A 14831-nucleotide genomic window follows, 5' to 3' on the forward strand; every position below is an offset into this window, starting at 1 on the left:
CAAGATCTAGAACAGGCCACCTTGAGTCTGGATTATGACTTCCTGTTTGAGATACTAGAACTGGAGGTCCTGCAGTCTTCATTTTTACAGGCCTCTTTGTGTAGCGAGTGGTTTCATCCCGAGTCTTAATAGAAGATGAGTCATGTGATGGTCCTTTGATATCTAGACGCCTCTTGATGTGAGGAATATGCTCAAGATCCAGCACAGGCCACCTTGTGTCTGGATCATGACGCCCTGTTTGAGATACTCCAATTTGAAGCCCCTTCGCGCTCGTTGCGCCTTGCTTCTGCATGTGGTTCATTGTCTTATTTTCCCCCTCAACTCTAGAGTCAGAATGAGTTGGTGGCTGCGGTGCACGTCTCTTGATGGGCTTTGTCAGGTCATGTTTGTGTTCAGCATCACTTTCACTGCTTGAAGAGGATCTGTGAGCTGCAGGTGATGAAGACTCTGCGCTGGTGTTAAGACTCTCACCGTGACTGGTAGCGACCAAACTGGGCACGCGCCCTTTTTTTACCGTGAACCCTTTGCCGTCACTGGACAAAGAGGAAAAGGACTCCCCTGGTCTAACTGCAGGTCTGTAATCCCCCTGATTAAATTGAACTGAAGGCCCGATGGCATCGTCATCCAGGATCCGCTGTTCAAAGTTACCATCCTTTCTGAGGTTTCTTTCTAAATCCTCGGCCACTTTGTTCACGGTGTTTTGTGTACGCTCATCCTCTGAAACATTTGAGCTAGAGTTTGACGAATCAACCCACTTCTGTTTATTCAAGGTTGACACCAGCCTTGAATCATTGAAAGAGCCGCGCACAGTGCTGGACCTCGCGGATGTGCTTTGAGCGGAATCGCTGAATTCAAATTGTTCCTCGTTCTCCTGCCACAGACCTGGATCTGATAGATTGGTGTCCTTTGCATGCGGGGACCAATCGGCAAAAGGCTCTGTAGGAAAGCCAAGTCCACTTGGGCCCTCTAATGAAATGTGTACCACATCTTCTTCAGCAGCTGTTGAGTAATCGGCTCTTTGCTGAACAGAGTCTTCTTCTCGCTTACGAGACGTCTGTGTTGAGTTGACTACTTTGTCGGACCGTGAAGAATCTGAGCGTGAGGACACGCTTCCCCTCCGCTCAACAGAATCTGGGATGTGTTCAAACTCTTTCTCATGTGTGCGGCCTGAGAGGTCCATCTGGCTTTCCTCCGCACCACTCTCTCGCACACTGATTTTGCTTCCTGAACCTCCAGCTGCGTTGGTATCCCTCTCAGCTTCGGCCGGTTCACATTCAATCACTGCGTCATCATTGACACGTTCCTGGTTGCCAGCGTTTACGGTGTCATAATATTTGACATGGCCTTCTTCTGTGAGGTCTATGGTGCTGAATGTAACCCTCCTCTCTCTGTGAGGTCCTGTGAAAACTGGCTCCTCGCTGTGGCAGAAGGCCTCATTGTCATATTGCCTTTGCTCCACAGCTGAGACAGACGTGGTTGCAGAGCTTTTCTCCCTGGTGAACCTTCTCAGGAGAACGTCAACACAAGGTCTCGCTAGGACTCCCAGGACAAAGGATACCACAAACGTGATGAAAACAGACAAACACACAGCCAGATCCAACTCGGACTGCGTAGCTCTGATTAACTGATTCCTTCCTCGGTCTGAACTGTCCGGAGTTTCTCGTGGGATCATTTGTCGGCTGATTCCGGGTAAACTTCGTGCTTTTCTTCTCGATTCTCCTACTTCACTGATTTGGAGGTCAAACACGGACACAACTTCTAGTTTTTCAGACACACACACATACAGTCCTGTGTCTGTTTCCTGGAAGTCGCTGATGAGCAGACCGGCCTGAGGTTGACTCACAGAAGCTTCTCCGCTGGGCGTCCACCAAGACAAATCTACAACAGAGGCAATATTTACAGTTTTATTGAAAAAGACCTTTGTCAAATATAAGCCTCGTGGTACATGCTCACGTGGTGGATGTTTTCAAACTGCCTGTGTAGAATAATGATGTAACTACTTCCTAAATTAAACAATGTAACAAAAAGGAACGAAATAATTGTTACAAAGCGTAACAAAATAACAACTAAGGACCAAGGAGCACCCTTGGTGGACTTATTTAAGTAAGTCCTGTGTTTGTACCTTTCTCGCCATCAACACTCTTCATTTGACCTCCGATAGCGGACGTGACGATACACCACGTCACTTACTCTGACCAAATGTTGGAAACATACCAACATTTCTTTCCTGGGAACGTGGCCCGTTTGCGATGCTTTAAGTGGTTTTACACTTTGTGAGGCCGTTACCTTGTCGAGCACAAGTCAGCAGTATCTCAGAGCCCCTGCGCACCGTCACGTCCCGGTGGAGCTCCGCTCCGCCGTCGGCGCCCGAACAGTCGAGGTCGTGGTCCTCCAGCCGCAGCAGGTCTCTGCCCGCGAGGGCGGCGGGGGAGGCGCAGACCAGGCTCCAGGCCCGCAGGCCTCTGCTGCCGTCGTAGGACATCCGCCTTCTCAGGCCGCGCGCGCCGCAGTCGCACCGCCACCTGTTCCCGCCCAGCGCCACCTCCGCCCCCACGTGACGCAGGGAAAGGTAGGTGGAGGGATGGAGGCTGGTCAACATGTTGAAGCTCAGATCAAGGACCTTTTGAGTTGGGAGGGGGAACAAAATATGGAGACACATTTAATGTGATCGCTTCAACAATCACGTTACAAACGTTTTAATTAAACATGAACTTTTATCTGAGGCAGGTGAACAAATGGTGGCATATTGAATTGATTGTTAGCATATTGAATGCTTTGTGCGGGTTTTTTGTAGTTAGTGAGGGTAGAAGAGTGTTACCCGAAGCCGGGTCAAACCCTGGAAGGTCTGTGGATGGAGACTCCGGATGAGGTTGTGGTGAAGGTGGAGCTCTTCCAGCTGTTGGAGGTGACGAAGGTCTCCGGGTCGTAGGGCTGAGATCCTGTTGTAGGAAAGCTGCAGAACCTGCAGGGACCTGCTGCTCTCCAGCCCTGGATGACGGGAGACAAGAAAATGAATTCACAAGATATTTGGTAACATGAAGGTGAAGCGACGGTCAGCAGGCTGTTAGAGGGCACGTGGTACACAATCATTGGAGTATAGGGAAATAAATGAAAAAAAGGTGAATATACACACAACAATACATTTAAATACGAAAATAAATTCATTCAAAATTGTCATCAATAAAAGCATTTTTGAATTGATTTTCTAATTGTACTGATATATTTATTTTAATGGTCCTGCCTATTTGTTTGACAGGGGAGGCATTTACTGTTGGAACGACGACTTAATAAACTTAAGGCCCCTCCCCTCGGACCTCCAGCTAGTCAAAGTACGAAAGGTCAGACTAAACAAACACTACCCCCCCCCCCCCCCCCCCCACTGAAATATGACTGTTGAGATACTTGAGATCATTTCCACAGTGAACACTCGTGTCTCCGCTTGTGTTCCTCACTTCAGCAGCACGACACAAGCCCCCCCCACGACCCCCCCACGACCTCCGGACCGACTCCGTGGGGTCCGTGCTTTGTTAGAGGCCCCGTCGACTCGTAGTAAAAGTACCGCCCGCCCGAGTGTTTTCTGAGCCAGTGGAGCGTCGGCGACGGCTGTGAGTACAGCGTCATTATCTCGGGAGGCCGGGGCCAAGCGGAGTAAAGTGCTGAAGGTCACGCGTGTGGATGGAGCGTGTGTGAGAACCAGAAGAGAGGAGAGCCACGTGGCTCGTGGACGTGTTCTACCCCCTGGGCGGATTAGGACACCTCGGAGCACCTTTCTGACTCATCGAGCGTTCCTCCCCGACGCCTCGGAGTCAGAGCGCCGCCCGTGTGGATCCTCAGACGGACACCTGACCGCCGACACGCCAGTGAAGACACGAGTCTCCGTCTCAGTCCATCGTGGCTGAGAATGATCTGCCACCAGAGGCCCCCTGAATCCTGAAAACTGCCCCTTTAAGGGTTTATCTCCCGTTTACACACCTACGTGGTGCAACAGCGCGTTTATTGGGCACACGCCCCGGCGATACGCATTCCAACCGCCCCCCCCCCCCCCCCCCCCACGCGGGGCGTGATCTGCAGGTTGTCATGGAGACCGGATGTGTTTGAGACTCCATCTCAAAGTGAAGAAGTGAGAGATTGTTGTACATCTGGTGAGGGAAACGCCTTCTATCTGCTCCACGCAGACACGTGATGAGCATTCATGTAGTAGAAAGGGGCGGCGCCGTACAGGTGTTTACATCTGTTTGTATTTTTACAGGTGACTAGAAGTTCTGAATGAATCTGAATGTAAAATCATTTAAATAACGGCGATGAACGACAGGACTCACCCTGGGGGAGCGCCTGGAGGCGGTTCCTCTCCACAGACAGCAGCTGCAGGGCGGGGGCCCAGGACTCGCACGCCCGGCCCCTCCGGGTCCGTCCGGTCTCGCCCCCCACGCAGAGGGACAAGCGCTCGACGCCGTTGTCCCCGAGCCACACGTCCCGGAGGTTAGGACGCGGCCCGTCGAAGGCCACCGCCCGGAGGAGGTTGTGGGACAGGTCCAGCTGGGCGACGGAGGCCCGGATGGGTCGGGGGGCCGAGGTCAGGCCGGCGGAGGAGCAGTTCAACAGGGAGGGGGCGCGGCAGGCGCAGGAGTCCGGACAGCCGCAGGAGACGTGGAGTCCGGAGGAGACGAGGAGGAGCAGCAGCAGGAAGGTCGCCGGCGTCCTCGCCATCACGACGACTGAAAAACATCCGCGCATCACTCTTTGTGTCATCACAGGACGACAACGCACACGGACGCACAAAGAACTCACCTGCACTCGCGTCAGGTGGGCCGAGGAAAGGTGTTGTCTCCGGTCCGTCAGATCAAAGTCTGAGGAGCGTTCGCTGAGTGGGGCTGAAGGACTGTGGCTCCTTCAATCATTCACTGCGGCGGTTAATGCCTCACTGGGCGGCGCTACGATGAGCGCCGGACCCGACTGCTTACGACACCACATTCTTACAGGCGATAAAACCGACTTTATGGTTTTAAACGACCATGTAAACATCCCACGGTATTTTACTGAAGGCGATAAGAATCCCAGCGAGCGCTTTTCCGTTTAAAAGACGTTTTAAATTTGTTCAAGTACTGAAAATAAATCTGACAACTTCAGACTTCATTTAAAGCAGATTTTAATGTTGGAATCACGTCTGCTCACGTTCCAAGTAGCAACAAGTCATGGAAACAAAAGTGTCCCCTAAATATAAAGTACTTTGTGCTTAACCGAGTAGCACTCAATGGTTTTCAAGACTTTAAAAACCATCGAGTTTCTTTATTGAAATCAACAAAGCAACGAGATGTTGGACGACATTCCAATACAACAAATCGGATTCATGAATTATGTTAGAAAGGAAACGAGTTTTCTTCTTCGACTGCGTTTGTTCTGAAGAATCACTGATGAGTTTCTAAAGAGTCTTTGAGGAGGAGGCGGAGCTTAACACAACCATGTGATAACTTTTATAACCTAAACGTTTCACGATGTTATTTTGAAGGAGTCGAGTCATCAGCACAGTTATAAAAACACACGAGCAAACAGAAGCAAAATGAAACTCAAATCTTTTTTACTATATTGCACAAAATTCAAACCATCAATAAAAGCTTCAAACCTTCCTGACTTTCATTGACATTTAAAGAGAATTATTCCGTAATGCGACCTTCCTGTTATTCTACCGTAAAAATGTGAATATTACACACACACATATTTTATATATATATATATATATATATAGTATATATATATATATATATATATAGTATATAAATATATATAATATAATATTATATATATATATAATATTATATATAATATATAAATATATATAATATAATATATATATATATTACATCCTTTTATCACCCTTGTAGATCCATTGGCACGTAATAGACGCTCTGACAAAGACACTCTCGCCCTGGAGGACTTACAATACATGTTGTTGTATTTAAAGGGTAGCGTCTTTAATGACAAAGCTGCCGGTTACCATGAACAAATGATTGAAAGAGATCGCCTCTTGGGGTACTGGTTGTACTACTAGTAGTAATACTGGACGGTGAATACTGCAGAGCTTTGGATGAACAATAAAAACACAAACACTGCGGCGCTGACGCGCGTGTTCACATCTCACGGCCGTAACACAGAAGGAGCGACGCACGCAAACGACTCGCGGTTCCGGCAGACCGGACGTGGGGAAATGGGAAGAGGGACGGAGGCGTGGACCTCTAGCCGGCTCTCCCGCACGGGTTGTCCGACGTCTGGCAGCCCATGTTGAGGTGCTTGACCTGCACGCGGAACAGCGTCCCGTCGGCACACATGCACAGCTTGTAGCGCTCCGTGCCGGCGTCGAAGTACACGTCGCTCGCCGAGCTGGGGATGCGCGTCGCGTTGAACATGACAGATCCGTTCAGGACGATGCTGTTCTCCTGCAGGGAGCAAAGAACCCGTCAGCCGGGGGGTGGTGGGGAGAGACTTTTATTTTGAAAAAAAAAAAAGCACGACTTACGGCCCGCAGCTCGATGCCCCCCCCCATCTTGAACTCCACGGTGCGGCCCATGATGTTGACGCCCTCGTTCCCTCGGATGATGGCCTTGCCGTCCCCTTTGATGTGCAGGTCGGACGAGGCGCTGCTGGTGATCTGGAATCAGAGGGAGGTGTTAGAAGGAGGAGACACTTGGGGGGGTGAACAGGAAGCTGTTACCAGGAGACTGAAGGTAGACTAAAAATGTTTATGGCCACTTTGAGTAACCACACACACACACACACACACACACACCCTCTCCGTGGAAGCCTTCTTCACACTGAGGACCTTCACTCCTTTGGGCAGATGGAACTCGTGGTTTTCAAAGTCGGTGCTGAAGAAGGTGGTCTGCGTGCGGGGGTCCGTGAAGGTGATGCCCACGTCGCTGACCACCGAGGTCTTGTCCTTCTCCACGCTCAGCTTGGTGGTGCCCTGCTGGAACACGACCTGCCCGAAGGAGACACGCGGGTTGTCAGAGCGAGCGCACAGCGGCGGAAGCTCTTCCCCCCCCCGCCGCCGCCGTCAAGAAGTGCCTCTTACCGGATTGTTGTTGCCCACCAGGACCAGGTCCTGGTCCTTGCGGCCCCCCACGGTGCTCTTGTGCAGCGGGTGGACGATCCCCATGTCCGCCTTCTGTTTGAAGCGCAGCAGGCCGGACTCGTGGAACTCCATGCTGTCGCAGCCGTTGGGACCGATTCGGATCACCGTCCAAATCACCAGAGTGATCTGAGGCCCATTTAAAGAGGGGGAGTGATACGGAGCCTCGCTACAGCACACGGAGCCGACCAAAGTTCCGCTTTGGCCTGTTTGGCAAGCGGTGACTATGCAGTTTAGGTGAACAGGATATTTAGATTTACATCCTACAACGAAAAAATTTCCATACTTTTCTTGAAGAAATATACGACTACTATGACCAAGAAGATTTCCATGTCAAACGCTGTTGTTATACAGCTTCTATTCTGAACGAACGTGTTAAGAAGAAGCAGAAGTCACACTGTGTAACACAAACTGACAGCAGGATTCCCCTCCTGTGATTTCTAAGCCCAGAGGACGATCGGCAGAACTCACGATGAGGTTGATGAGGGCGAGGATGAAGAGGAGGATGACGATGCACACGGCCATGTTTCCCTTGCGTCCTCTCAGCCCCGTCTTATGGAGGCGTTCTTCTTCGATGGGCACGTAGCCCGCTTTGAAGTTACTGTTGTGCTCCTTGTTGATGCCGCGGCGCTCCACGGCCTTCTCTCGCATGGACTTCTTCACGGGCCCGTTGGAGCTCTCCTGCAGGGGGGGAAAAAAAACATCCCTGAGGCGCCGTGACGGTAAAAGACTCTCAGACCGCAGTCTCTGGTAAACCTTGTGGTTCATCACCAAACCCCTGAAGAGGTTGAACAAGTCATGCCATTGAAATAATAAGTCTGTGAGCAGCAGAAACGGTTCCGCCAGCGTAATTACATAGAAAATGACTGCACGCCTCCGTTGATTTGTTCCCTGGGTAAACAAGCATCTGCATGTCTGGTTGGTGGTTTTAGCCGATCACCTGGGGTGAATATTCCCATCGACTCGTCGTCAATGCAGCTCAAGTAGCCGCCAGAAGCGGCAGCGACACCTAGCGGTCACACTAAGAAGCGCAGTGCGCGCACAGGAAAATAATAACGCCAGTTCCATGTTTGAGTTTATTGCTTTGAGACGCTCACAATGGGTGCTTGAAAAACACAGTTTCGGTGCATTGTCCACAACGACAAGCATAACTCTGAATGTCATACTCCAGTCTGCTGAGATCCACGTGAACGCTCCAGATGAAGTGAAACATGCGTTTAGCCGTAAAACGTGGATGAAACGACAAACAGAAGCACATGTACAGTCCGGGGCCTCGCTAGCCGTCGGGTCTGCGCTCTGCGCTGGAATCTCACTTCTGACCGACGACTGCCACTAAAAATAAACCGCACTCATTGCAGCAGCAACATGGAAACCAGCATCGCAGCATTTCAGCCTCCATGCGACGGTGTTTATGGCCGATAACGAAGCACAATACGATCATATTTATTCTCCAGGTGACTCGGTGATATTATGCATTACAATACCAGAAAATACCTGAAAGATTAACGAGGTAAGAAGCATAAAAACAACAAATAGTGAAGATAACGGACCTGCTCAGACGCCATGTTGACCCTCCCTCTGCTGCTGCCACAGCGACCCGGGACGTACCACTTGTCACCGTGCCGGGGGGGAGGACGTACCACTTGTCACCGTGCCGGGGGGGCAAACACGTATGCTTGTGTTGTGCGATATGGACGATAAGACACTCAATTATGAATAAACACATGACGGTAAGACGAAAAGCAAACGTCGTGTATTTGTCACGAACGAAACGCCGGGACGTTCCCAGGAGAACAAAAGATGGTACATTCCAAGTTCAACAAGCCGATGACTGAAGGAGCCTAAATAACGTGTTCATTCATTCATTGTTTCCATAGTGGACTGCCAAGCTGTCTTTAATAATGGACAATTATTACTATTAGTGACACATCTAACACAAACACATACATTACATTCTCAATGATAACATGTTAACAACAAAAAATGTAATGTAAAAAAAGTATTAATATTGAGTGTGTGTGAATAAATGTGTTAAAAACAGTTAAACTTTTTTTATGGTTTTGGTTTATATATATATATACATATACACACACACACACACACACACACACATGCGACGGTGTGTACTGTCAGTTACTGATGGGCAGGTGGCTCTGTGTGTGGTCAAAAGCGCGATGCAAGAACGGCCCGTTTACCATTGCGACCTTTACGACGCACGGACAACGTGCTCGCGGGATCCTCGCTCGCGCAACTGAAGCGGTGACGTCATCCGCGTCCTATCCTGACGTTGTTTTCCCTCTACCGCACACGCGTTCAGAGATCGTAGCCGGCGGCTGTCCTCTTCCTCCTCCTGCTCCTGCTCCTCCTCCTCCTCCTGCTCCTCGGATCATGGCCGACACGTTGAGGAGACTCACCAGCACCTCCTCCTTCGGCGCCCTGCAGGAGAAGCTGGAGAGCTGGCACAGAGAGTACCACGTAAGTTCATCAGTAAACAGCTGGCCGCTTAATAATAATTATGCATTTAATTTGTAATGCACTTTATACTTAAGCAAATCCCAAAGTGCTGCATGATAAAAGAGGTAAGTTGTATCCCTGCAGAGACCGTTAATTGTCGTTTCCATTCCCTTACATGTTTCACCATTTTAGTTTTATTTAGGATTTTACCGCTTGTAATTTGAAAAATGGATAGTTCAATGGAGACAAATTGTTTGTATTATGATGCATGAACCAATTCAAAACATAACCGTGAAGGAATGCACTCGTTTGGATGACATTGATTTTCGTTGGGTTTGGTTGTCATGGACACCGTTCGCCATGGCGACTCTCCATAACAAAGGTACTTGTAACCGTTGAGATGGTTCATGTCCCGTACAGCGAACCCAAGTGACTCGTTTAAACCTCAACAATGGTGGACTTTTTTGCATGTTAAAATGCACAGAAGGCTCAAAGTAAAACATATCTATAACGTTATACATATGTTTTCTTGATGTCTACAAAACACAAGTACTGTTCTCTAAATTCATCCATGATTAGTGTATACAATTTGCATCATGATAATTATATAAAAGTCAGTCACATTTATTTACTGAAAATATTTTTTTAAACTGGAAAAGTGTACAATATCTAACGTTACACCAGGTGTGTGTTTGCATTGCAGGTTTGTTCACTTTTTGCAGGTAACTTAACTTAGATAAACTTATTTTTATCCATATAGCTACACTGCTGTTCACTGTGTTCATGTTGTTAACAGATTTATATTTATATTGTTCTGTATACCTTGTGTGTTGAAAAGATGTCTTTTTCTAGAGTTACGATAAAGCCACATTGAACAGACAACAGTCAGTGGGTGTAGCTCTGTTAGAGCTTTCTGCTCTGTTAGCTGCATTAGCCCTGTTAGCCGTTAGCTCTATCAGCTATAGTAGCCCTGTTAGCATACACTCTGTTGGCTCTTAGCTGCATTAGCTATGTAAGGTGTTAGCGCTGTCACCTATACTAGCCCTGTTAGCAATACAGCTTGTTAGCTGTTAACCGCATTAGCCCTGTTAGCCGTTAGCCCTGTCAGTTGTAATACCCCTGTTAGCTAAATTAGCCTCGTTAGCTGTTAGCCCTACTCTGTTTGTTGACCTTCTGTTTATCATATTCACCCTTCAGATTATCTCCTGTGACCAGAATCTGGACCGATGCTGCGAGCTGATTGAGATGACCTCAAAAATCCAGGGTCAGCTGTTCACCATCCTCAACCTCACTGCTGCTGAAGGTGAGCTAATCGTTTGGGTTTTACAAACCAGGCGACAACTTCTCGCTCCAGATTCATGTGTTAAAGCTGCATTCTCTGTAGTGACCAGCAGGGGGCGACTCCTCTGCTCCCATAGACGTCTATGAGGAAATGACTCTACTTCTCTGTAGTGACCAGCAGGGGGCGACTCCTCTGCTCCCATAGACGTCTATGAGGAAATGACTCTACTTCTCTGTAGTGACCAGCAGGGGGCGACTCCTCTGCTCCCATAGACGTCTATGAGGAAATGACTCTACTTCTCTGTAGTGACCAGCAGGGGGCGACTCCTCTGCTCCCATAGACGTCTATGAGGAAATGACTCTACTTCTCTGTAGTGACCAGCAGGGGGCGACTCCTCTGCTCCCATAGACGTCTATGAGGAAATGACTCTACTTCTCTGTAGTGACCAGCAGGGGGCGACTCCTCTGCTCCCATAGACGTCTATGAGGAAATGACTCTACTTCTCTGTAGTGACCAGCAGGGGGCGACTCCTCTGCTCCCATAGACGTCTATGAGGAAATGACTCTACTTCTCTGTAGTGACCAGCAGGGGGCGACTCCTCTGCTCCCATAGACGTCTATGAGGAAATGACTCTACTTCTCTGTAGTGACCAGCAGGGGGCGACTCCTCTGCTCCCATAGACGTCTATGAGGAAATGACTCTACTTCTCTGTAGTGACCAGCAGGGGGCGACTCCTCTGCTCCCATAGACGTCTATGAGGAAATGACTCTACTTCTCTGTAGTGACCAGCAGGGGGCGACTCCTCTGCTCCCATAGACGTCTATGAGGAAATGACTCTACTTCTCTCTTGATTTATTCCCTCAGTAAACATTGTAAACATGAGTTTATGGTCTCAGTCTCTAGTTTCACGTCTTCAACACAGCATGATGTTCATTTAGTGACTGATGGTCCATTTAGAGTCAAACAGACCATAAAGCAGGGGATGCTGTAGGGCGGGGCTACACGCTGATTGACAGGTCTCTACCAGAGACGTATGCGGTGTCTCTGCGTTATTCATCCTCAGACGCTCCTAATCCCTCCCTATTCCTCTTCACCTCCTCACTCTGCTGCCTTCACTCCCCCATGCTCAGACAGACACTATGCCGCAGAGGACACGCTAAGAACACGCCTGCTGCCGTGGCTCAGCACCTGTTCCCTAATGGCGAGGTCCTCGGGCTCCAACGACACCAGTCTGCAGCTCATGCAGGTGACATCATCCCTTACGAGATAATAAACATATAAACATACAGAAAATAACAGCTACGTCGAGGGTGTTGGCATCAAATGATCAATTATCGTCTCCATTGATCAGGAGTCGATGGAAAAGGACCGGAGGATCAGGGAGCTCTCGGCCTCCCGGGACAACGACATGCAGCAGCTGTGCTCCACCCGCCTGCAGTTGGAGTCGACGAGGGCAGAGTGAGTCGAAAGTCAACTAAAAATGGCATTTAGTGCCGTGAGTGGGAGTATGACATTTGCTCAAATCCCCCCATGAAAAACCTGACTGTGGAATATGGAAGTTGTGGCGAGAATTCAATATGACAATTAAAAGTTACTGTAATGTCATGACATCGTACGTGACCGCTGCTTCCATTGATGCCCCCTCGCCTTGTTCTCACAGACTGGATGATACTCAGGAGGAACTGGATGAGACAAAGCGCAAATCAGCCCGCACGCTGCTCGCCACCGAAGACGAGATGGTGCAAATGAAAGCAGAGTGAGTGATTGATAAATGCTGCTAATAGAGTTAGAGGTATTATTCCTCTAATATAGTATATATATATATATATATATATATATATATATGTGTCTATATGTATATATGAGATGTATAAATGCGTCGCGGTGAAGCCTGTGGTCCTCTGGCGCTCCAGGCTGGTTGCGGCTCTGGAGCAGGTGGAGGTGAGTAAGAGGAAGCTGGAGGCCTTCGACGAGTCCCAGGAGCAGATCCGCCTGCTGAGGAACGAGGTGTCCTCCCTGAGCGCGGAGAATACCGTGCTGCAGGACAGGTACGCCTGTGCACCTGTACACCTGCACGCTGTACGCACCCCACACACACACACACACACACACACACTACGCAGGCACACACACCAACGACCCGTCTCCCTCTCCGCTCCTCCAGCCCCCCGAGGACCAGTGCCCAGCTCACCGCCCCGTCCCGCCGCGCCCGCCTGGTGTCGCGCTTCTGCGAGCTGTACGGGGCGGAGCGCCTTGAGGCACAGAAAGTGCTCCGACGCCACATCGCCGACCTGGAGATGGTCCAGAAGATCATCTTCATCGCCGTGGTGGTAAGGACTCACCTAGAGCAGATCACAAGTGCATGCAGGGAAAACGAGTCACCTCTGTCATCTTGTTTAATTCTCCGAATGGGTTTGAAGTGCAGCCGGTAACAGGATTTATTTTATTCACCAGATCACGATTGTATATATATATATATATATATATAACTTTGTATGAATAGAAATACTTCAAGATGTTCTCCCGTATCAGGAGTCCTTTAACCGAGCGAAGCGGGCGTACCGACAGCTCAAGGCGCGCTGGAGGAAGACCTTGTCGCCGTCCCACTCCGGGCCAGAGAGTTTGGAGGACGCCACCAGGGACTTCCTGGTCCACAACATGCACCTCTACGACGTCCAGTCCAGCATGAAGGTGGGAATCAAACGCGCGTCTCCCCGCAGCGCGTCCCGGGCGCGGTTGGATTCTTCTTCTCTTCTGCGCAGGACGTGCTCGACGCCATGAGCGTGGACCCGTGGGTCACCTTCCTGCCGGAGGTGGACTTCTTCTTCATCAACAGCCTGATCAGGGAGGCGTGCAAGGCGGCCTTCGCCATGCAGATGCTGGAACCGCCGCTCGACTTGGCGCCCGCCACCGACAGAGAGCTTTACGACGACAGGAAGTCAGTCCTCAGTGTGTGTGTGTGTGTGTGTGTGTGTGTTATTCCTCGGCGATACTTTTGATTGTCAATAACATTTCACCTGCTCTCCAGGTACCGTCGCAGCTACGACTCTGAGCGGGCGGCTCCCCGGGTGATGTACCACGTGTGGCCGGCCCTGGTGGAAGGAGACGCCGTGGTGGTGAAGGGCGAGGCGGTGACCAGACAGGGCGCCGCGGTAACGACCCTGGGACCTTCGTAGCCACCAAGTTCACACGCAGGCGCTTTCCGGCCTTCAGTCAGACGGAGGAGATCTCCCAGTAAAGCCGATCAACGATAAACCTCGCCGCCGCGCCGCCGTCCTTCGTGTCAGGAAATGAGAGTTGGAACATCAGGAGCAGCTTCTGATATTTGGCGTCTTTGTTTGAAAATGTGCTTTTTCATCAAAGTGTTCCACTTTGTGTTTGTCGGTTTGTGTTCAGCGCTCAGTGCTGCTAACGCAGGAAAGGAGCCGTAAACAAAGAACGCCCCTAAATCCACATTAATATTCACATGAGCCCTGTCAGAGAGCGTCGTCCTGCTCAGGGGAGCACGAGTGGAACACGAGTGCGCGTGTGAACGTGGCCGTTGATGAATCGGTTTTGGAGAATACGTCTCACGCAGAGCATAAAACGACGTGTTGTTGTTGTTGTTTCTTGTGCAGTGGAGCCGGAGCCCGAGCAGGAGCTCCAGCCCGACGCGCTCTCGCTCCCTCAGCCCCACTCGGACCCTCGTAAGTCCATCGAGAACACTCGCCACGCTCTGACGGTCCACTTGACAGCGCGCACGCGGCGTCCCTGTGGCCTTCAGGGCGCGTACGACAAAAGCTTGGCTGGACTTCTATGGATTTGTTGTCTTTTAACTTCTTTTTAAAAATCTTTCAGGCATTTAACAGCAGAAGAAGTCTGTCCCCTGAACGGCTCACGTCGAGCCTCCTCACAGCGAGCTACCTGTGAACGGCGGAAAAGTCTCATGTGGTGAACGCCAGCGTTTGAGCAAATAAAGCATTTCAAAACGTA

At 50.0% G+C, this 14831-nt stretch overlaps 2 protein-coding genes and 1 non-coding gene across 3 annotated transcripts; 1 reads left to right on the forward strand and 2 right to left on the reverse strand.

The window, feature by feature from the left end:
• LOC120823848 (uncharacterized) lies at positions 1-4891 on the reverse strand. Its single transcript, XR_013468686.1, has 5 exons — positions 4789-4891; positions 4320-4715; positions 2819-2988; positions 2287-2620; positions 1-1878 (listed from the first exon to the last, which is right to left on the reverse strand). It is a non-coding gene; the product is annotated as an uncharacterized LOC120823848 (transcript).
• Positions 4892-5129: 238 nt separating this feature from the next.
• Positions 5130-9459, reverse strand: sgcb (sarcoglycan, beta (dystrophin-associated glycoprotein)). The gene is made up of 7 exons (XM_040184271.2): positions 9319-9459; positions 8674-8798; positions 7595-7804; positions 7067-7252; positions 6782-6973; positions 6512-6643; positions 5130-6431 (listed from the first exon to the last, which is right to left on the reverse strand). The coding sequence occupies exons 2-7, from the start codon at positions 8686-8688 to the stop codon at positions 6231-6233; spliced, it is 936 nt and encodes a 311-aa protein (XP_040040205.2). The 5' UTR covers positions 8689-8798; positions 9319-9459; the 3' UTR covers positions 5130-6230.
• On the forward strand, positions 9204-14831 carry spata18 (spermatogenesis associated 18). Its single transcript, XM_078108813.1, is given in 12 exon segments — positions 9204-9598; positions 10775-10880; positions 11990-12105; positions 12211-12317; positions 12520-12615; positions 12773-12908; positions 12911-13189; positions 13392-13550; positions 13622-13797; positions 13888-14011; positions 14477-14545; positions 14697-14831. Coding segments are annotated over 12 exon segments (1776 nt in total). The 5' UTR covers positions 9204-9262; the 3' UTR covers positions 14769-14831.

Source organism: Gasterosteus aculeatus, chromosome 8 (genome assembly GCF_964276395.1).
Source record: "Gasterosteus aculeatus chromosome 8, fGasAcu3.hap1.1, whole genome shotgun sequence".
NCBI classification, from domain to species: domain Eukaryota; kingdom Metazoa; phylum Chordata; class Actinopteri; order Perciformes; family Gasterosteidae; genus Gasterosteus; species Gasterosteus aculeatus.